Source organism: Patagioenas fasciata, chromosome 32, assembly GCF_037038585.1.
Source record: "Patagioenas fasciata isolate bPatFas1 chromosome 32, bPatFas1.hap1, whole genome shotgun sequence".
In the NCBI taxonomy this organism is placed as follows: Eukaryota; Metazoa; Chordata; class Aves; order Columbiformes; family Columbidae; genus Patagioenas; species Patagioenas fasciata.
The window spans coordinates 3,231,916-3,253,408 of record NC_092551.1 but is presented as its reverse complement, the minus strand read 5'-3'; the positions used below and the strand labels follow the sequence as shown (position 1 = coordinate 3,253,408).

Genomic DNA, 21,493 nt, shown 5'->3' with positions numbered 1-21,493 from the left:
TTAATTGGAGAGGGCTTTATTTCCTGCTCAGACCCGCGACCGCGCAGCCGGTTTGCGCCGGGTTATTAATTTGCCGTTCGTTTGATCTTCCTGGTGCCGTTTTCGCTACGCGGGAGACGACTCCCAGCGTTCAAACCACGACGGGCGGAGAAATGGAAGAAGAAAAGGGTTTTCTAGCTAAAAGGGACGAAGAATTAAGGAAAGCCGGCCTAACGAACGGCGCCGACGAGGGGGAGCGACCCCGGCACCGCGACGCCAACCGCAGCGCAACGATGGCCCCGATCCACCCTAAAAGGCGGGATGGATGGATGGACGGACGGATGCTGAGCCGGCTCATCCGTCGCTACCCGATGGTTGATCGGGGAATGGCTTTGGGAGCCGGAGCTACGAGCCAAGCGCAGCCCTGGTCGGGGTGCGGTGAACATGCAGAGGGTTTGACGCCGGCTCCGGCGCCGCAATAAATACTCTACCGGGGTGGGTGTGGGAAGCTCCGGAGCGCGACCGGAGCGTCGAGAGGACTCGAGCGGCTGCGGCGCGTTGGGCGTCCTCTCCGCTTCGCAACGACGCTACGGGATGGCGGTTGAGCCCTCACCCTTGGCGAGGTGCGAACCGTCGTGTCGGGCGCCATCGCCGAGAGGTTGGTGTGAAATGAGCTTTAAATCGACTGGCTATGAAGTTCGTTTGGGGAGAGCGTTTGGAGGTGGGTTTGCTTTCTCTTTCGCTTTCCTACCCGGCCAAGGCACTTCACTCCGTGCGGAGGATGATGTGGATCCCCGAGTCCGTGAACACGGGGCCGCTCATCTCGCCGGCCCTCAGGGCGAACGAGGCGTCTTCGAACGGCTTCTGCATCTGACCTGCGGGGAGCAGACACCGGAGAGCGCAATTAAACCCGCGACGAGCGAGCGAACCGGGGCAGCCACCAGGCAAATCAATTAATGACTCGCAGGGGGGTGTTTGTTTCATGTGGCGTCGCGAGATGAATCGAAACGGCTCGTTCACGGGGATTTTCGCCTGTTTTAAACAAGGGGGTTTTGCTCTGATGCTCAGAACCGAAAAACACGAGGAAAAGCGTTGGCGCGAGTGGGTTTTTGCCTTCCCAGCTCAAGCGCCCTCCGGGTTTGGATATGGTGCGAGTTATGAGCTGCGCTCAATAATTTATAAGGTACATGGGTAATGTCACGACCTAGATGAGAATCGCTCTGGTCTCTACGTCCCTGAGTTGCAGGAGGTTTAGTGATTGGGATAAGGCAGAAGCGCTCGAGGATTCACGAGCAGGAGGAATAATAATTGGCCACAATACCCGGCCAAGAGGAGCCACCGCTCTCCTACAAAAGGGTTCAAGAGTGATGGGATTTTGGGTTATATTGCAGGATCTTCAACCGTTTGTCCCCCTTGCTCTAGGCCATTCGTTCCCCTTTCTCTAGGCCATTCGTTCCCCTTTCTCTAGGCCATTCGTTCCCCTTTCTCTAGGCCACCATTCGTCCCCCATGCTCTCGGCCACCATTCATCCCCCCTTCTCTAGGTCACCATTCATCCCCCTTACTCTTGGCCACCATTCGTCCCCCCTGCTCTTAGACGCCACCAAAAATTGCTCAATTCTTCCCTTTTGGGATTAGTAATGACTTCAGCTTCAATTTCCCCCTTCTACATTAAAACAACAAGGGGTTTTGGTTCCTGGATGCATGCGGCTCCACTTAATCCCAGAATGGACTGGGTTGGAAAAGCCCTCAGAGATCATCAAGTCCAAGCCTTGGTCCAACTCCAGTCCATTGACCAGATCATGGCACTAAGTCCAATCTCAGCTTAAAACCCTCCAGGGCGGGTGAGTCCAGCTCCTCCCTGGGCAGCCATTCCAATGCCTGACCACTCTCTCTGCAAAGCATTGCTTCCTAATCTCCAGCCTAAGTTTAAGTTTAAGCCCCCTTGTCCTATTGCTGACTGCCTGGGAGAAGAGCCCAATCCCCACCTGGCTCTAACTCCCCTTCAGGTGGTTCTAGAGAGTGCTGAGCTCAGCTCTAAGCCTCCTCTTCTCCAGCCTAAACAAGCCCAGCTCCCCCAGCCTCTCCCCATAGGTTCAAGTCCCTTCCCCAGTCTTGTTGCTCTTCTCTGGACCCACTCCAGCACCTCAATCCTGACCTGAGGGGCCCAGAACTGAGCACAACACTCCAGACGTGGCCACCCCAGTGCAGAGCACAGGGGAAGCATCACTGCCCTTGTCCTGCCGACTACGCCGTTTTGGATCCAGGACAGGACCCCATTGGCCTTCTTGGCCACACTGTTGGTTCATGTTGAGCTTCCTGGCCATTAGACCCCCAGGTCCCTTTCGGCCACTCTGTGCCCAGCCTGGAGCGCTACAGGGGTTGTTGTGGCCACAGTGCAGGACGCGCCACTTGGGATGAGCAGCTCACCCGGTGCCAAATCCGGCATCACCCACCGGTGCCACATCTGCCCTATCACCTCAATTTTGGGGGTTATTTTCCACCAGGACTCAGAAACCTTGCCATGGGGTGCGGGCCCGGCCGCCCCGCTCCACCAACACAACTCATCCAAAGGGTTTCGGGAAGATACATGGAAATAACGTCACCCAGAAGCAACCAGTTCTACCAAATCACATTTCCAGCCTGGTGGAATCAAAGGCAAAGAGGGAGAGCCGCGGGGTTCGGGCGCCGCGCGTGGCTCCATTGCCATCTAGTGGAAAACCACCTCGTGCGGTGGTTCTTTACACCATAGAGACCCTCGCTACGAATTTGTTCGTTGAATATTGTAGCCATACATCATCGCTTTGTATTTTCCTCCCATGATAAATCCAAAGAGGCTCCGCTGTTCCAAGGATTCCTTCTCGTTAGCGAGATTTTGGTGTGATTGGTGATCACGGGACAGATTCCCTCGGTGGCAACGCCATAATTGTCCTATTGCCACCATTTCTTAACCGCTTGCTCACCAACGATTGGATTTATCCACTTATCCGCTTCTCGTTCCACTCCACAACCCGATTTCCACCCAAAAGGATGGGTGGGAAAATCAAACATGAATTTTGGTCATTTAAACCAGATTTAAAAGCTTCAAGGGGGGGGGAAAAAAACCCAACGTTTCCTCTTGATTTTTCCATTAATCAGCTCCCTCTCACTTTATGGGTGGAAAACGGGTTCAAAAAGCCAATGGGTAAGAGGGATTGAAACAATTAAGCGCATTTCTAGGGGGAACAATAAGTTTTTGGCTGGTGGGGGGAGCAGTTTGGGGTTGGAAGCGCATCCCGTCCCTACCTCGAGTGGCATTGTGGTTTTGTTCCTATCGGTTTAACTTCAAGGCATCAAACGACATTTCCTGGGGTGTAAACGCATTTCCTGCTCCTTTTCCCGGTGTGTTATTAAACCCAACCCCCTGTGAAGAATGTCAGGGTTTAATCTTGATCCTGGGCTTAAGGTGCTGGGTTAAGCTGGACTTACCCCTTCCGAACGCGCCCAGGTCGCCTCCCGCCTTGGCCGAGCTGCAGTCGCTGAATTGGGAAGCGAGGGATTCAAAGTCTTCCTCTCCCGATTTGATCTTCTGGATGTAGCCTGGAAATACAGCGAATTATTCAGTCAGAAAAGGGGGAAAAAGGCCAAAATCCCACAACAAAAAGGTTCTCAAACCTCCTGGAGCCAGAACTAAACCTCCCTTGGTGCTGGTTTTCCGTTACGCCGCAGCCTTTCTGTTTAAACTGGTAAATTAAAGCCTAAAAAGATGATTCCGCCTCCTGCTCCCCCCGAATCGCAGGAGTTTATCGCGAATAAATGAGCTTTGGATTTTGTGACCAAGCACCAAGAACCCCCAAGGAGTGAATTCTTCGTATTAAAAGGTCAGTTAAGTAACACTCGTTCCCTTAACCAAGCGCTCTGGGTCTTTCTGGATGGGTTTTAACCCCTAACAAGAAAATCTACTGAGAAAAGCAGATTGAGAAGGAAGCATTGGTAGGATAGCGAGATGCTGGTTCTCAAGGTTAATTGGTTACTCTCATTTTGTGCTAAAGAAAGTTGAGGCTGTTCCTTTCCGTCCCCTTCACAGAATCCCAGGATATCAGGGCTTGAAGGGACCTCAAAGCTCATCCAGTGCAACCCCCCAGAGCAGGAACACCCAGCTGAGGTGACACAGGAAGGTGGCCCTGTCCTTGAACTGAGGGGCCACAGCTGGACACACTATTCCAGATGGGACACACTATTCCAGATGTGGCCTCCCCAGGGCAGAGCAGAGGGGCAGGAGAACCTCTCTGACCCACTGACCACCCCCTTCTAACCCACCCCAGGTCCCATTGGCTTCCTGGCCACAAGGGCCCAGTGCTGGCTCAGCCCACAGCACCCGCTATTCCCAGCTGGGCTCCCATCCAAGCACTGACCGGGCCCGACCCTGCTTAGCTTCCCAGATCAGACCAGATGGGGCATTCTCAGGGTGCTGTGGCTATATATATTATATATATATGTATATATATATGTTCCCCAAGTATATCCTGACAGTATCTGAACTAAAAGGCAGAGTAGAAGGACAGGAGAACCTCTCTGACCCACTGACCACCCCCTTCTAATCCCCCCCAGGTCCCATTGGCTTCCTGGCCACAAGGGCCCAGTGCTGGCTCATGCTCACCCTGCTGTCCCCAGGCCCCCAGCTCCCTTTCCCCTACGCTGCTCTCTAACAGCTCATTCCCAACTCACACTGAAACCTGGGCTTGTTCTGCCCATATCAAGACTCTACACTTGCCCTTGTTATGTTTCATTTAATTCTCCCCTGCCCAGTGCAAAGGAAGAGCGATAATTGAGTCTAAATGATGCTATTTGGGCTTCTAGAAGTCACCATTTTGCAGAACATCTATGGATCAAAAAGCCGCCCTGGCCACAAGCTCCCGAAACACCTCGAGATGCAAAAAGACGACTTCCCGCCCTAAAAGTGGAAATGATTCCCATGACAAAGCTCCGGGTTCACTGATTTAACCCCCCCAGCAACGGCCGCTGGTTGTTCAGCACATAAAGGGCTTTGGGTTAGGAAAGACCTTAAATTTATGGTTGGGCAGAGGCCAAAGCACCCTCCCTGCCCTCATGGCTGACGCTAATTTAGGCCCGGCGGCATCAATTAATCAGCAGGAGTGATTTAAACCTCACCTTAAGCCCTCAAATCCCTCACCCTAAGAGGGGGGAAAAGCCACAATTAACAGCCAGGCTTTCAACGATTAATAGAAAAATAGAATATAAGATAAATTAAGGTCGTTGATGAATACACACGGAGTTACAGGCCAGATCGTTTTGGGATCCGCACGGTCGATTCCCTCCTGCAATCAACTGGATTTTAAGCCGAGCTTAATTAGAACTGACTCAAGTTGACCCTAAGAAGCGAAAAGAAAATGTTTAAAAGCCGTTTGGTTTAGCTTGAGATAATTTTATTATTCGTATATGTATAAAATACACATTGACAACCGAAATACAAACAAAACTCGGAAATAACGTCACAAAATAACGACAAACCGGGTGGCTTAGAACCTGGCGTTGCGTGATTTAAACAGCAAAACCGGTTCTAAGCGCAGGTTTAACCCACTTGGCTTAGAAAAGCTTCGCTTTAGCAGGTTCGCCACACACCCAACCGCATCTAAGGGCCTGGTTCTAGCCTTAAAATGCCCTTTTTTGCCCCTTTAATGGTATAATTCTCTCTCTCTGCTTCATTTGGGACTGGTATTAATCAATCTATTCATCAATGATTTGGATCAGGGAATAGAGTGAGTGTCACCCAGTTTGCTGGTGACACCAAACTGGGAGTAGCAGTGACACTGGAAGCTGTGCTGCCATCAGAGACCTGGGCGGGAGAAATGTAATGAAATAGAATAAGGGCAAGTGGAGAGTCTTGTATCAAGGCCAAAAAACCCAAAATTGGTTCCCCTGGGGCTGCCATTTTGAGCCCTGAGGTGATCTTGGCACCATTTGGAGCCCTGAGGTGATTCCGGCGCCATTCGGAGGCACTTGGGGGTCTCTCCCTTGTTCTCCTGCCCCTCTGCTCTGCCCTGGGGAGGCCACATCTGGACTAGTGTGTCACATCTGGAATAGTGTGTCCAGTTGTGGCCCCTCAGTTCAAGGACAGGGAACTGTTGAGAGTCCAGCGCAGCCACCAAGATGCTGGAGGGAGTGGAGCATCTCCCGTGTGAGGAAAGGGATAAAGAGCTGGGGCTCTGGAGCTGGAGAAGAGGAGACTGAGGGGTGACATTAATGGTGATCAATATGGAAAGGGGGGGTGTCAGGAGGATGGAGCCATCGGTGACAATAGGACAAGGGGCAATGGGTGCAAACTGGAACATGGGAGGTTCTGCTTAAATAGGAGAAGGAACTTGTTTGGGGTGAGGGTGGTAGAGCCTGGCCCAGGCTGCCCAGGGGGGTTGCGGAGTCTCCGTGACATCCAAACCCCCCTGTTCCTGTGTCACCTCAGCCGGGTGCTCCCGTTCCCAGATCCCCGACACCCTGCGTCGTTCACTTGCCGTTTATCAGCTCCAGCGCCTCGTCCTTGGTGCGCGTGATCCTGTCCTGGCGCCAGGAGGAGGGTCGGCGCGACTGGTTGTGCTTGACCAGGAGGTGCGAGCAGCGCACCCGGCTGGGCTCCCCGTGCCCGTTGGGCCGCCCGCCGCTCGGCCGCTCCCACTGGCTGGCGTTGGTGAGGTGGTTGAAGTAATAGACCCGGCCTGCGGGACAGAGAGGTCGAGCTTAGCAAAATAAACCCGGGAAGGAGCTGCTGCGCCCCAAGAATCAGTTTTGGACCCCAAAAAGCAGCTTCTAGACCCCAAAGAAGCGGTTTCTGGATCCCCAAAGAACTGAGTTTTTAACCAAAGAATCAGCTTCTTAGACCCCCAAGAATCGGCTTCTTAGACCTCCAAGAACCGGCTCCTTAGACCCCCAAGAACCGGCTCCTTAGACCCCCAAGAACCGGCTCCTTAGACCCCCAAGAACCGGCTCCTTAGACCCCCAAGAATTGAGTTTTTAACCAGAGAATCGGCCCCCGGAACCCAGAGAATCGGCCCCCCGAACCCAGAGAATCAAGTTTTTAACCAAAGGATCTGTTTGTAGAGCCCAAGAATCGGCTTCTGGACCCCAAAGAACCAAAGTTTTTAGCCCCAAGAATCAGTTTCTGACCCAGAGAATTGAGTTTTTAACCAAAGAACCCAGCTCCTTGGAGCCCCAAAGAATCAGTTTTTAGCCCAAATAATCAAGTTTTCACCCCTAAGGCGCCACCTTCCAGAGCCCCAAGGCGCCACCTTCCAGAGCCCCAAGGAGCCACCTTCCAGGCCCCTAAGGACCCACCTTCCAGGCCCCTAAGGAGCCACCTTCCAGGCCCCTAAGGAGCCACCTTCCAGGCCCCTAAGGAGCCACCTTCCAGAGCCCCTAAGGAGCCACCTTCCAGAGCCCCTAAGGAGCCACCTTCCAGAGCCCCTAAGGAGCCACCTTCCAGAGCCCCTAAGGAGCCACCTTCCAGAGCCCCTAAGGAGCCACCTTCCAGAGCCCCTAAGGAGCCACCTTCCAGAGCCCCTAAGGAGCCACCTTCCAGAGCCCCTAAGGAGCCACCTTCCAGAGCCCCAAGGAGCCACCTTCCAGAGCCCCAAGGACCCACCTTCCAGACCCAAGCATCAAGTTTTAAGCCCCAAGAATCAGTTTCTGATGCCAGGAATCAACGTTTTAACCCAAACTTCCCAAGGCCACATCGTTCCCTATGCACTCCAGCCCAAAACGCTATCAAAGCTCCACTATGGAGCCCATCCTGCAGCAAAGGTGTTTGTGGCGCTCACACCTTCAGGTCATCGCTCTTGCCTTCCCCAAAATCACCTCTTTTCTATCAGAAAATAAGACCTTCCTGGGTGGTTTCCCCCAGCAGCAAACGAAGCTCCGGTGGAGTCGCCTCTCAACACACTCAGGTGATTCCAAAGGGTCTGAATTCACCATTGTGACCCCAAACAGTTCAAACAGACCCCGGTTCTCCCTCAGCCCCCCCAGACTCATCAAGCAGAGGGTGATGGGCCCCCCGCAACCCCTCACAGAGCGAAGCGGCTCAGGGGGCTCGAACCCGCCCTTTTCACCAGAGGCTGCTCCGGTTCTGCCGCGCTGTCCCGTTCCCCACGCACGGAACCGCTTCCCGCCCAGCCCCACGGGCCCAGGAGCCGCTTCACGCCCCTCAGGGGCACGAACCCCGCACCCCGGCCCCTCACAGCCGCCGGGCCCAGGCCCCGCTCCGGCCCCTCACACCCGCCGGACCCACCGGGCCGCACCCCCGTTGTCCCGGGAGCCCCAACCCGCCAGCCCCTCCGCTCCCGGCGCCGCTGGCCGTACCGGAGCTGCGGCTCATGCGCTTCTCCCAACCCGCGGGCAGCTTCTCCTCCTCCGCCATCTTCCCTCCGTTGCGCCTCCCGCACCGCCCGCGCCCGGCACGGCCCCATTGGCGCGGCGAGGGGGCGGGGCTAACACAGCCTTTCCCCGCTCTTATTGGCCTGAGGGAAGGCGGTGCCCAACCTCCCCGCGCTGCCATTGGTGGGTGCACCCGTCCGTCTTGCGCTCGTCGGCGGTAGGCGGGAGGCTGCGTTGAAGCCGGAACGGGGTCTTGGTCACGTGACGGAGGCGCAGACGGTGGCCGCGGGCGGACAAGAGTGGCAGGAAGGAGGAAAGAAACGGCAGCGGACCGTTCGGTCCCCGTTCAGCCGCTCCCGGTTCCCCCCCCGGAGCCACACGGCAACCAGAAACTCGAGAAACACGTTTATTATAAATCACTTAAACACTTCAGGGAAGGGTTTAGAGCCTCAACATGGCTCCTGCTCGGTGATACCGGGGGGAGATGGGGATTTTGGGGAGTGGGGGGAAGAGAACAGCGGGAAGGGTGAACCGGGGGGGGAATTGGTGGGGATGGCTCTACTGGTAGTAGAGCTCCAGGTTCATCCCATCGTGGATCTCATCTGGAGAGGAGGGTTAAGGAGAAGGGTGGAGATCGGTGGGGCTGGGGAAGCTGCGGATACCGCCCACCCCCGTTAAAACCCTCAAACACACAGAACCCCAGGATATCAGGGGTTGAAGGGACCTCAAAGCTCATCCAGTGCAACCCCCCGGAGCGGGAACACCCAGCTGAGGTGACACAGGAAGGTGGCCCTGTCCTTGAACTGAGGGGACACAACTGGACACACTATTCCAGATGTGGCCTCCCCAGGGCAGAGCAGAGGGGCAGGAGAACCTCTCTGACCCACTGACCACCCCCTTCTAATCCCCCCCAGGTCCCATTGGCTTCCTGGCCACAAGGGCCCAGTGCTGGCTCAGCCCCCAGCACCCGCTATTCCCCGCTGGGCTCCCATCCAAGCACTGACCGGGCCCGACCCTGCTTAGCTTCCCAGATCAGACCAGATGGGGCATTCTCAGGGTGCTATGGCTATATATATATATGTATACATATATGTTCCCCAAGTATACCCTGATAGTATCTGAACTAAAGGGGAGAGTAGAGGGGCAGGAGAACCTCTCTGACCCACTGACCACCCCCTTCTAATCTACCCCAGGCACCACTGGTCTCCCATCCAAGCACTGATCGGGCCCGACCCTGCTTAGCTTCCCACATCAGACCAGACGGGGCATTCTCAGGGTGCTATGGCAGTATAAATATATATATATATATATGTATGTTCCCCAAGTATATCCTGATAGTATCTGAACTAAAGGGCAGAGCAGAGGGGCAGGAGAACCTCTCTGACCCACTGACCACCCCCTTCCAATCCCCCCCAGGTCCCATTGGCTTCCTGGCCACAAGGGCCCAGTGCTGGCTCATGCTCACCCTGCTGTCCCCAGGCCCCCCAGCTCCCTTTCCCCTACGCTGCTCTCTAACAGCTCATTCCCAACTCACACTGGAACCTGGGGTTCCACACGCTATTCTGGATGTGGCCCCACCGGGGCAGAGCAGAGGGGCAGGAGAAGGATACAGTCGCCCAGCGTGACGTGATCCTTGAAGATCGTGTACCTGCGGGGACGGGACACACGGGTCAGGGATCGGGACTGGGATGGGGGGGTGGGCTCCGCTTGTTCCCGCCGCCCCCACTCACCACTTCTTGAGCACGATCTTGTCCCAGCGGGTCCCGGTCTGCGCAGCGATCAGTTTCTTCAGGTCGCGGATCGAGTCCTCGGTGCTGGCGGGGCCGTTAAGGAAAAGGCGGCGGGAACCGGGGGAGAAACCGGGTAGATCACCCCCCCCCCCACCCCCCCCCCAACCCCGGGCGACCCTCCCGCCCCGCTTCCTGGGGATACTTGCATTTCACCCGCACTTTCTTGCCCAGACGGTCGTTGCACACGACTTCGATCATCGTTGCCTGAGGGATGAGAGCGGTTACCGGGGTGGGGGGGACGGGACGAGGCACCGGGGAGGGGTCAAGAGATGCCGGGAAGGGGAAAGAGGCACCGGGAAGAGGCCAAGAGGCACGGAGAGGGGGAAAGAGACACCGAGAGGGGATGTATCGTTAACGAAGGGGATCCTGGGGGTGAACAGGGGGGTCCCGGCCCCAGCGGAGCCCGCCCGGTGCCCCCCGGTACCCACCGAGCTCTGCGTCACTCCCCGCAGCCGCTGCGACGCCGGAACCGGACGTTAGGGGAGTGTGGGCGGAAGTGGCGTCATCAACGCGAGTGAAGCGGGTAGCATGGCGGACGCGGTGCTGCCCGTGCTGGTGTGGATCCGCATCCTGGAGCTGCTGCCGGTGCGGGACCGGCTGCGGGCGGCCAGATGGGATCCCCCCGCTGCCAACGGCCCCGGGAGCGGCCGCTCCCCGCCTCGGCTGCGCCGCTGAGCGCTTCCTCCGCCTCCCTGCAGCGTCTGCCGGCTGTGGCGCGATCTGGTGCGGGACCGAGCGCTGTGGAGAGATGTGGATGTGAGACCGGACGAGGTGCGGGCGGCATCTCCGCACCGGGGTCACCCCAGGGCGGGCGGGGGTTCACCCCACTATGAGCAGGGGCTGAGACTGGGGGGCATCACCCCAGTATAGGCAGGGGGTCAGATGGGGGGGTCGCCCCACTATGGGCAGGGGGTCAGATGGGGGGGGCGGTCACCCCTCTATGGGCAGGGGCTGAGACTGGGGGGGGTCACCCCACTATGGGTGGGGGGTCAGATGGGGGGGTTCACCCCACTGTGGGCCCGGGCTGAAACTGGGGGGCATCACCCCACTACGGGCAGGGGGTCAGATTGGGGGAGGTCACCCCACTATGGGCAGGGGCTGAGACTGGGGGGCATCACCCCGCTATAGGCAGGGGGTCAGATGGGGGGGTCACCCCACTATAGGCAGGGGATCAGATGGGGGGTCGCCCCACTGTGAGCAGGGGATCAGATGGGGGGGGGTCACCCCTCTATGGGCAGGGGCTGAGACTGGGGGGGTCACCCCACTATGGGATCACCCCCGTTGCAGGCAGGGGCTGAGATGGGGCGGGGGGGTCACCCCACTATGGGCAGGGGGCTCAAATGGTGGGGGGTCACCCCACTATGGGATCACCCCAGTTGCAGGCAGGGGCTGAGATGGGGCAGGGGGGGTCACCCCACTGCAGACGGGGGTGTGAGGGGGTCACCCCACTGTGTCCAAGGATCTGGGGTTTCCCACCCCCTGGAGTGGGCCCTTTTCTCTCTCCCCCCCAGCTCAGCGCCCGGTCCCTGCAGTGCTTGGTGCGGCGCTGGTTCCACGACAACCTGCGGGTGCTGCGGCTGCGTGGCCTGGTCGACTCCGGCATCAACCGGCGGCTCCTCACCCCGGCGCTGCTCCGCGAGCTCAGCATGCGCTGTCCCCAGCTCCTCTGCCTGAGCGTGGACGACGCCGATCTCCGCAACGTCCCCTACGACAGCCTCCCGCCCTCCCTCACCAGGCTGGAGCTGCGCCGCTGCCTGATCCCCGGCTCCTGGTTGTGCTGCTGGGCCGTGCCGCGACTTCAGCACCTCGTTGTCCACAGCATCAACACCTTTGAAAGTCACCATCTGCTCAATGTCGCCTCCCATTACTCCCTGAAGACGCTGAGCGTTTCCGGCTTCTTGAAGATCCACGATGCGGATATCGAGCAAGCGGCTCCGGATCTGGAGGAGCTGGAGCGCTTCGTGCTGCGCGGCTCCTTTATCAGTGACTGGGCCGTGGAGTTCATCGGGCGCCACATGATTCGGCTGCGGTTCCTGGAGATCCGCAGCGCCGGGTCGCTGACGAGCGCGGGGCTGGAGCGCTTAACGAGCCTGCGGGACCTGGAGACGCTGGGCCTTGATCTCAGCGACCGCGTTTCTCCTGGGGCCGTTATTGCTCTGTGCCAAGCGCTGCCGCGGCTGCGGAACCTCAGGTTAACCATCCCTCACTGCGCGGATGAAGTAAGAGCCAGAATTCAGGAGAGTTTACCCAATGTAGCTTTACATCTAATACCTTACAGAGAGCATACGTCAATCTATTTTACAGAATGAGGGCGGTGAAACACTGGCCCAGGTTGCCCAGAGATGTGGAGACACCCCAGGCCACGCTGGATGGGGTCTGAGCAACCTGAGCTGGCAAAACATCCCCACTCATAGCAATGGGGGCACTGGATGCGCGTGGAGGGTCCAATCCAACCCAAATTATTGTATGATTTCTACACCCCGAGTGCTTCTTTTCGGGTGAAGCTCGTTTTCCTGGGAGCCGCCGCACGTATTTTTATGATAAAGGTTTTCGTTGGAGCTGAAACAACAAGCGCGTGATGTAAAATGGTTTGTTGGGTACCTGGTTTTGGGGGGGATTCCCCCCGTTTTGCAGAGATGGGGGGAACAGGGAGCCCCCAGCCTTTGGGAACCGCACTGACTGAAGTTAGGCTGAGCTTACAAGTTTAACCTCTGCCTTATCCTCTCTCCCTGCTGCTGCAGTGTAGAATTCAGGGACTAAACCAAGGTGCCCTCCCGCTACTAAAAACTCATTATCTAGCAGCCCAACCCCCAGACTTGCAGTTAATATCCAACTCCACTTAACCGCGCGCTCCAAACCCCCCCGGCTTAAAAACGCCTCAGCAACACGCACCGGTTTCTTGGAAGAGCTCGTGCTTCATCACCTTTTATCCTCCTCCTCCCTGCAACGTCACAACGTGACATGGAAGATCGCGATGTTCTGCTCTCAGGTGGCCGCGTCAGCCCTGGAGTGTTTTTAATTCAAATATTGCACTTATTAAATAAAGCTGCTTTTGGTTGATGGCTTCTCGCGCTGCCGTGTTGTCGCCGAAGCGAAGTCTTTGTGAAAATAAACAGCTTTTGGCACCGAACGGTGCCCTCGGAGCTGCGGGTACGAGTGGGATCATCGATTCGTGTCCCTTCACCCCTTTTCCCCTCCAGCGGGGAAGCACCAAGAGCCCAAAACCCCAAATCTCAGCTCCTCTCAACGCCCCGATCCCCTCCCTGTGATTTTCTTCCACTGAGATATTTGAACTGATATTTCCCCCCCCATATTATTTGCTCTTTTCCCCCCGCTTTGGGTGCTGGGAGGTTCAATCCCCTTTAAGGAAGCCCAGTGCCTGCTGAGATGGGGCAGGGGGGGTCACCTAATTATGGGCAGGGGAGTTCACCCCATTGCAGGCAGGGGGTGTGGGGGCGTCACCCACAATGGGCAGAGGGCTCAGATGGGGGGGGTCACCCCACTATGGGCAGGGATTCATATGGGGAGGGGTCCCCCCAGTTGGGAGCAGGGGCTGAGATGGGGTGGGGGGGTCACCCCATTACAGGCAGGGGGTGTGGGGGGGGTCACCCCACTGTGGGCAGGGATTCATATGGGGAGGGGTCCCCCCAGTTGGGAGCAGGGGCTGAGATGGGGTGGGGGGGGTCACGCCATTACAGGCAGGGGGTGTGTGGGGGGTCACCCCACTGTGGGCAGGGGCTCAGATGGGGAGGGGTCCCCCCAGTTGGGAGCAGGGGCTGAGATGGGGTGGGGGGGTCACCCCATTACAGGCAGGGGGTTTGGGGGAGGTCACCCCACTATGGGCAGGGGCTCAGATGGGGAGGGGTCCCCCCAGTTGCAAGCAGGGGCTGAGATGGGGTTGGGGGGTCACCCCATTACAGGCAGGGGGTGTGGGGGGGTCACCCCACTATGGGCAGGGGGCTCAGATGGGGGGGTCACCCCACTATGGGCAGGGGCTCAGATGGGGAGGGGTCCCCCCAGTTGGGAGCAGGGGCTGAGATGGGGTGGGGGGGTCACCCCACTATGGGCAGGGACTCACATGGGGAGTGGTCCCCCCGGTTGGGAGCAGGGGCTGAGATGGGGTGGGGGGGTCACCCCATTACAGGCAGGGGGTTTGGGGGAGGTCACCCCACTATGGGCAGGGGCTCAGATGGGGAGGGGTCCCCCCGGTTGGAAGCAGGGGCTGAGATGGGGTGCAGGGGGTCACCCCATTGCAGGCAGGGGGTGTGGGGGGGTCACCCCACTATGGGCAGGGGGCTCAGATGGGGCAAGGGTGTCTGGGGGGGTCATCCCATTATGGGGAGGGGTCCCCCCAGTTGTGAGTAGGGGCTGAGATGGGGCGGGGGGGTCACCCCATTACAGGCAGGGGGTGTGTGGGGGGGTCACCCCATTATGGGCAGGGCCCTCAGATGGGGGGGTCACCCCACTATGGGCAGGGGCTGAGATGGAGCAAGGGTGTCTGGGGGGGTCATCCCATTACTCCCCCCTGCCCCATCTCAGCCCCTGCCTGCAACTGGGGTGATCCCTCCCATTACAGGCAGAGAGTTTGGGGGTCACCCCACTATGGGCAGGGGCTCATATGGGGAGGGGTCCTCCCAGTCGAGCTTATTTTGGGGCTCAATCTCACAACCCGACTATTCCCCCCCTGCCCTCCAACCTTATGCAATAAGTCGCTTGGATCCAGCCGGACCTGGATGGCGAAATCCTCGTTGCCGCGCATCTCGTTAGCAACCGGTCTTTGTGCCCCGGTCCTGTTGGGGCAAATAAACAACGGTTAAACGCCCCGGCTCCGCTTTGGAAAGCGTCCCAAGGCTGCTGGTTTAATGAGCACCGCGACGCGTTCATCGCGCCGGAGTAATTAGCGTTATTAAAACTCAAATTGCTCTGTCTCAGGGCTGGGAGAATGGAGGTAAAGCAGCAAAAGGGAAAATTAAAACCGAACACATCCGACAGTCAAAGTGCAGCTTGAAGCCAAATGTTCTCCGGGTGTGTGCGAGCGCGACGGCAATGATTTTATATTATATAAAATTATATCATTTTATATCCGACGGTCCCAACTTTTAGACACCCAACAGAAATCCCAAGTTGCCGTGGCCCAAAGTGGCCATGGGGCTGTAAATACCTCATGAGCACGGGGCAAATTGCAGCAATAAAGGACCAAAAAGGCTCTTCTTGAGTCACCGTTGTGTTTCCACCCCAGCAGCAGCTTCTGCAGGGCTGTTCCAGCCCCTTCTCGCTCCCCATTGCCACCCTGGGGGGGTTTTTACCCTGTTGAACCCCATTGTGGCTTTTGGTTGAACTGCCCCAAATATGGTGGCACCAAAGCCCAATTTTGGGGCAAAATCCGGACTAAAAGGCTTAGAGGAGTCAGTGAAACGGCTCTCGGGGCTGAGAGAGGTGAAAGTTGGCAACCAAACTTAAGAAAGGCCCAAGCTTTCCCTATTCTTGGTCACCATCACCTTAAAGCTGCTCCTAAACCCCCATCATGTGTAGGTTTAGACGGCACCTTCACCCGGGTGCTCATCACACCCAAATCTGCTTAATTTTCTTGGGTGAGCTTGTGCCTCCGGCTTCGTTTCCAAACCATTTCCTATTTCGCAGCCACACTTGGAGGAAATACCTTCAAAACCTTGAGAATTTGCCCTTTTAAACTCCAAAAGGATGGAATTATGAAGACAAAGGACACCCCGCTCGGCCGGTCAAAAACCTCCGGATAGATCAATTATTGCCGCGAGCCAAATTGCTATTTTGAGGGGACGAACCGATAGGGCACAACCCGAAAATGCGCTGGTTAAATTATAACCTTGGCATGGAACGGCCCTAGCGACGTCCCACGGTCTTTCCAACGTTGATCCCGCTGGGAAAACCGTCTCCCTCGGTCACATCGGCGCCACCGGGATGGACGAGGAGCATCTGAATGACGATCTGCATGTTTTTAAAGGTAAAACATGGGTGCTTTATTGGTCTTGAGGAGCACGGCCGTGGTCTTTCCCCACCGCTGCTTTCTGAGGGAGACAAAGGCCTCTGCTCCCCTTCCTCCTCTAATTAGTCACTCGAGCTAATTAGCTCTAATGTGGTTGATTAGTTGGGAGGGGGACCCCACCCTGATGAGCTTGTTGTGGGGTTTGGGTGGGCGACGATGGAGGGGACATTGCTGCAGGTTTGGGGTGTCACCCACATCATGGCGGCGCTGGGCTCGGCCTGGGCCAGAGCACAATTAGGCTCTTCCTAGAGCTTTGCAAAGCCGAGCTCACCAAACCGCGCGGCCCAGCGCCCATGTGGACCCCCCAAGGTTGCCCCTTGGAAGCTGAGGGTGTTTCTGAGGTTCGTCCCCTCCAAGAAGGACATTTGGGGACATTGAGGGACAGCAAAGAGCCCTCCAGGCCTGGACTGGCGCTTGGGGAACCGTTTCCCTTTTGCAAAGGCTTCGGAAATGCGTCACGGCCCTAAACACATGGTGTAAACTTCTGGGGTCCTTCCAGCCCCCCAGCTTGTCCCCAATAGGGATTACCACCAAAATTCCAGCTTCTGCACCCACTAGTTAACCATTCCGGGTTATTAATTAACCCGTTTATAAATGGAAGCTCCGAAAACATCCCGCCGACCCCAGGGGATGATTTTCACGTCTCTCTGCTTTGCTTTTTGAAGACAGAAACTTCTTGCAGCAGAAGCTGAGATCGTTTCTCACCGTCTACTTGCTCCTGGCCCTCTCCTTCCTGCTCATCATCACCCTGTTCGCCGTGTCGCTCTCCAGAGGTACCGGGGTATCTTTTAATTGATTAATTAGGCAGGTGGGAGCATGAGATACACGAGGTCGAAGCGCACGATCCCGCTCTAGGAGAATCAATAGGTCCTAATTCCGTGTGGTGGTGACCAAGAGGAGCTTGGCTGTCCCACCTAGAGACCGCGCTACCGTCTATATGTATAATTATATAGAAATATATAGAAAGATATAAAATCCTGGGTAATCCAAGCTCTAAGTGAAGTTTCCTGGGGTTTCTTTGCATGCTCAGCAGAATAAAGAACCCAGAACAAAACGCACCGGGTAGCAACGCAACGCGACCGACGTCTCTCCCTCTCTCTCCATAGTTTCGGCCATTTCATCCAAACTCAACGAGGTGCAGCCGGAACCGAGACACAACTTTTCCGGCCGGGATTCGCTGTGTGAGTCCTGCTTGCTGCCACGACCCACCGGTTTTCCTTCCCCTCTCAATTTACCCTAAACCGTCGCCAAAATGTTCATCCTTTGGGTTGTTGCGCTGGGGTGGTGTTGGGCACCCATCCCTTTCTGTTTGCCGCCGTGTTCGCCGCAGTTTGGCACTGGGAAGCCCGTTGTCCCCGCAATGTCACCGCAATGTCCCCTTGTCCTCGCAGTGTTTCCGTGTGGCCCCGGCTCCAGGGAATGGGAATATTTCGATGGCAAATGTTATTATTTCTCCCTGGCCCGGACGAGCTGGCACAAGGCGAAGGCTCAGTGTGAAGAGATGCACTCGCAGTTGGCCGTCATCAACAGCTACGCCAAGCAGGTAAATAGAACAATAAAATAACAATAAAATAACAATAAAATAACAATAAAATAACCAAACCACAAAGCCAAAGGAACCACCCCCACAGTTCTAGGCAGGAAAGTCGGGGTTTGCCTAAATCCCGGGGCTGTTGCCCTGGTGAAGCTTTGGTGCTGGTGTCAAACTGGTGGTTGCTCAACCAGCAACACCTGAGAGGGTCCAGCCTTGGGGAGGCCCGGACCAGAGCACGGACCAGAGCACAATTAAGCTCTTCCTGGAGCTTTGCAAAGCTGAGCTCACCAAACCATGCGTCCCAGCGCCCATGTGGACCCCCTAGGATTGCCCTTTGGAAGCTGAGGGTGTTTCTGAGAGGGACATTTGGGGACATTGAGGGATGGCAAAGGGCCCTCCAGACCTGGACTGGTGCCTGGGGAACCATTTCCCTTTTGCGAAACGTTAGTGGATGAGTTTAGAAATGCATCACAGCCTAAAACACGCGGTCTAAGCTTAGGATCCCTTTACATTTTGTGCTACCCACACCTGCTCGCTGGGTGCTGTTATCCTTTGCATCAGCCAGCAGAGAGCAGGCGGAACCCGCGCGTCCCGCTGCTCCGGTACACGCACGGGATGCTTGGGATGCTCCGGTACATGCATGGGATGCTTGGGATGCTCCAGCACCCATCCCGCTCCTCCACCTCGTAAAACCCCGCTCAGAATCGCGCCCTCCGGCTCCTCCATGGGTGCTGAGGCCGCCCCGAGGAGCCGTTTCCTGGCGCTTTTCCCTCCTGATCCCTCTCCCCGCTGCAGAATTTTGTCATGTTCAGGACACGGAACGAGCGCTTTTGGATCGGGCTGACGGACGAGAACTCGGAAGGGGAATGGGAATGGATCGACGGGACCGACTATAAAACCACATTCACGTGAGTGCTGCCCTGCATTTTCATGCCCGTCGCCCCAAAAGAGCAGGCGTACCCCATTTTGCCATTAAACCAGCTTTCTAACAGCAGCAGAGGCAAGAATTAGCACCTAAACCTGTCTTAAATCAGCCAGGTTTAGCTCAGCCCTGCCCCGGGGACAGCGGCTCCGCTCGGGCGCTCTTGCCCCGTTTCACTTTGCCCCTTCTCCCCCCAGATTTTGGAAGGAGGGCGAGCCCAACAACAGCAACAGCAACGAGGATTGTGCCCACGTCTGGGTGTCCGGGAAGTGGAACGACGTTTATTGCACCTACGAGTGCTACTACGTGTGCGAGAAGCCTCTGCCCAACTGAGCGGAGCCCCGTCCGGAGCCACCGTCCCACGCTCCGGCACCGCGAATGTTCCTTTTCCTTCTTAATTTATACGATCCGCCGGGCCAGTCCCCGCTCTTCCTCCCCACCGCGTTGTCCCGAGGAAGAGCAGAGATGGATTTGGATGGTCCTAAGCAATAAAGCCAGGAATCCGGGTTCTCCGTGGGGAGCTCAGCCTAATAAAGGACGATTATTGCTCTGGTTAATGAAGCTTCTCTGTTTCTAGGCGAGTGTTGGAGGGGTGGGTCAGCGGTGACACCGGGAGCGAGCTGGGGACAAATGGGGCACAATATGGGATTGGGGTCCTAGGAGTGGGACGGTGGCGTCACCCGGCGAGGTTTGGATTCCATGTGGCAAAATCACCTGGTGCTTGTTGGTTCTAATGTGGAACTTGGTGATGGTTCAGCTCCGTGTCACCGGTCACCGAGGGGTCATTGGGCTCCAGGATCCTGCAGGGTTTGAGGTCCCTCCCCTGTTTTCCATCCTTCTGCAAAATAACCCTGGTTTTGGGCCAGAAAACTGGGGTTTCAATGCTGGTTTCAGGTGGGAGTCGGCTCACACCTCTCACCTGTGTGTGAGAAGCTGCTGATGGCAGCCGGATGGTGCGCGGTGTCACCAGGTGTGTGCATAGAGGTGTGCAATGCAAAGTGGGTGTGCAATGCAAAGTGGGTGTGCAATGCAACGTGTGTGTGCAGTGCAGGGAGAGCGTGTGCACACACGTGTGTGTGCACATGAGCGTGTGTGTGCACTGCAAGGGAGTGTGCAATGCAAAGTGTGTGTGCACTGCAAGGTGTGTGTGCAGTGCAGGGAGAGGTGTGCACACATGTGTGTGCACATGAGCATGTGTGTGCACAGGAGCGTGTGTGTGCACACTGCAAAGTGTGCATGTGATGCACATGGGTGTGCACACCCGTGTGCATGCACTGCAAGGTGTGGGTGCAGTTCAGGGAGAGCGTGTGCACACGTGTGTGTGCACGGGAGCGTGAGTGTGCACTGCAAGGGGGTGTGCAATGCAAAGTGTGTGTGCAATGCAAAGTGTGTGTGCAATGCAACGTGTGTGTGCAGTGCAGGGAGAGCGTGTGCACACGCGTGTGTGTGCACATGAGCGTGTGTGTGCACATGAGTGTGTGAGCACAGGAGCGTGTGTGTGCACACTGCAAAGTGTGCATGTGATGCACATGGGTGTGCACACCCGTGTGCATGCACTGCAAGGTGTGTGTGCAGTTCAGGGAGAGCGTGTGCACACACGTGTGTGCACAGGAGCGTGTGTGTGCACTGCAAGGTGTGTGTGCAATGCAAAGTGTGTGTGTGTGCACTGCAAAGTGTGTGTGCAGTGCACGGAGAGCGTGTGCACACATGTGTGTGTGCACATGAGCGTGTGTGTGCACTGCAAGGGAGTGTGCAATGCAAAGTGGGTGTGCAATGCAAAGTGTGTGTGCACACTGCAAAGTGTGTGTGCAATGCAGGGAGAGCGTGTGCACACACGGGTGTGTGCACATGAGCGTGTGTGTGCACTGCAAGGGGGTGTGCAATGCAACGTGTGTGTGCAATGCAAAGTGTGTGTGCAGTGCAGGGAGAGCGTGTGCACACGCGTGTGTGCACATGAGCATGTGTGTGCAAATGAGCGTATGTGTGCACACTGCAAAGTGTGCATGTGATGCACGTGGGTGTGCACACATGTGCATGCACTGCAAGGTGTGTGCAGTTCAGGGAGAGCGTGTGCACACATGTGTGTGCACATGAGCATGTGTGTGCACAGGAGTGTGTGAGCACAGGAGCGCGTGTGTGCACACTGCAGAGTGTGCGTGTAATGCACGTGGGTGTGCACACATGTGCATGCACTGCAAGGTGTGTGCAGTTCAGGGAGAGCGTGTGCACACACGTGTGTGCACATGAGCATGTGTGTGCACAGGAGTGTGTGAGCACAGGAGCTTGTGTGTGCACACTGCAAAGTGTGCATGTGATGCACATGGGTGTGCACACCCGTGTGCATGCACTGCAAGGTGTGTGTGCAGTTCAGGGAGAGCGTGTGCACACGTGTGTGTGCACGGGAGCGTGTGTGTGCACTGCAAGGGGGTGTGCAATGCAAAGTGTGTGTGCAATGCAAAGTGTGTGTGCAATGCAACGTGTGTGTGCAGTGCAGGGAGAGCGTGTGCACACGCGTGTGTGTGCACATGAGCGTGTGTGTGCACATGAGTGTGTGAGCACAGGAGCGTGTGTGTGCACAATGCAAAGTGTGCATGTGATGCACATGGGTGTGCACACCCGTGTGCATGCACTGCAAGGTGTGTGTGCAGTTCAGGGAGAGCGTGTGCACACGCGTGTGTGCACATGAGCATGTGTGTGCACAGGAGTGTGTGTGCACAGGAGCTTGTGTGTGCACACTGCAAAGTGTGCATGTGATGCACATGGGTGTGCACACCCGTGTGCATGCACTGCAAGGTGTGTGTGCAGTTCAGGGAGAGCGTGTGCACACGTGTGTGTGCACGGGAGCGTGTGTGTGCACTGCAAGGGGGTGTGCAATGCAAAGTGTGT

The 21,493-nt window shown here is 56.7% G+C and overlaps 4 protein-coding genes and 1 long non-coding RNA gene across 5 annotated transcripts; 2 read left to right on the top strand and 3 right to left on the bottom strand.

Annotated features, from left to right (window-relative positions):
- On the bottom strand, positions 1–8,468 carry PIN1 (peptidylprolyl cis/trans isomerase, NIMA-interacting 1). The gene is made up of 4 exons (XM_065859223.2): positions 8,325–8,468; positions 6,488–6,688; positions 3,447–3,557; positions 1–854 (listed from the first exon to the last, which is right to left on the bottom strand). The coding sequence occupies exons 1-4, from the start codon at positions 8,380–8,382 to the stop codon at positions 745–747; spliced, it is 480 nt and encodes a 159-aa protein (XP_065715295.1). The 5' UTR covers positions 8,383–8,468; the 3' UTR covers positions 1–744.
- A 264-nt stretch (positions 8,469–8,732) lies between these two features.
- On the bottom strand, positions 8,733–10,652 carry UBL5 (ubiquitin like 5). Its single transcript, XM_065859227.2, has 5 exons — positions 10,558–10,652; positions 10,272–10,333; positions 10,070–10,153; positions 9,950–9,987; positions 8,733–8,941 (listed from the first exon to the last, which is right to left on the bottom strand). Exons 2-5 carry the CDS (start codon positions 10,325–10,327, stop codon positions 8,898–8,900), a joined length of 222 nt encoding a protein of 73 aa, XP_065715299.1. The 5' UTR covers positions 10,328–10,333; positions 10,558–10,652; the 3' UTR covers positions 8,733–8,897.
- LOC136113914 (F-box/LRR-repeat protein 12) lies at positions 10,638–13,189 on the top strand. The gene is made up of 2 exons (XM_071800729.1): positions 10,638–10,900; positions 11,641–13,189. Exon 2 carries the CDS (start codon positions 11,776–11,778, stop codon positions 12,436–12,438), a length of 663 nt encoding a protein of 220 aa, XP_071656830.1. The 5' UTR covers positions 10,638–10,900; positions 11,641–11,775; the 3' UTR covers positions 12,439–13,189.
- Positions 13,033–16,581, bottom strand: LOC139825997 (uncharacterized). The gene is made up of 3 exons (XR_011736126.1): positions 15,972–16,581; positions 14,826–14,919; positions 13,033–13,133 (listed from the first exon to the last, which is right to left on the bottom strand). It is a non-coding gene; the product is annotated as an uncharacterized lncRNA (long non-coding RNA).
- On the top strand, positions 15,969–19,164 carry LOC136113949 (hepatic lectin-like). The gene is made up of 6 exons (XM_065859222.2): positions 15,969–16,109; positions 16,817–16,924; positions 17,258–17,332; positions 17,543–17,694; positions 18,481–18,593; positions 18,805–19,164. The coding sequence occupies exons 1-6, from the start codon at positions 16,067–16,069 to the stop codon at positions 18,938–18,940; spliced, it is 627 nt and encodes a 208-aa protein (XP_065715294.1). The 5' UTR covers positions 15,969–16,066; the 3' UTR covers positions 18,941–19,164.
- The last annotated feature ends 2,329 nt before the right edge of the window (positions 19,165–21,493 follow it).

Excerpts from the sequence above, each read along its gene's own strand:
- LOC136113914 (XM_071800729.1), top strand. The coding sequence starts at position 11,776 with ATGCGCTGTCCCCAGCTCCTCTGCCTGAGCGTGGACGACGCCGATCTC.
- PIN1 (XM_065859223.2), bottom strand. The coding sequence starts at position 8,382 with ATGGCGGAGGAGGAGAAGCTGCCCGCGGGTTGGGAGAAGCGCATGAGC. Across the intron at positions 3,558-6,487 it reads GGCGCTGGAGCTGATAAACG|GCTACATCCAGAAGATCAAA; the intron begins GCAAGTGAACGA and ends CTGTATTTCCAG. Across the intron at positions 855-3,446 it reads CCTGGGCGCGTTCGGAAGGG|GTCAGATGCAGAAGCCGTTC; the intron begins GTAAGTCCAGCT and ends TGCTCCCCGCAG.
- LOC136113949 (XM_065859222.2), top strand. The coding sequence starts at position 16,067 with ATGGACGAGGAGCATCTGAATGACGATCTGCATGTTTTTAAAG. Across the intron at positions 16,110-16,816 it reads CGATCTGCATGTTTTTAAAG|ACAGAAACTTCTTGCAGCAG; the intron begins GTAAAACATGGG and ends TGCTTTTTGAAG. Across the intron at positions 17,333-17,542 it reads TTCCGGCCGGGATTCGCTGT|TGTTTCCGTGTGGCCCCGGC; the intron begins GTGAGTCCTGCT and ends TTGTCCTCGCAG.
- UBL5 (XM_065859227.2), bottom strand. The coding sequence starts at position 10,327 with ATGATCGAAGTCGTGTGCAACGACCGTCTGGGCAAGAAAGTGCGGGTG. Across the intron at positions 10,154-10,271 it reads AAAGTGCGGGTGAAATGCAA|CACCGAGGACTCGATCCGCG; the intron begins GTATCCCCAGGA and ends CGGCCCCGCCAG. Across the intron at positions 9,988-10,069 it reads AAGATCGTGCTCAAGAAGTG|GTACACGATCTTCAAGGATC; the intron begins GTGAGTGGGGGC and ends CCGTCCCCGCAG.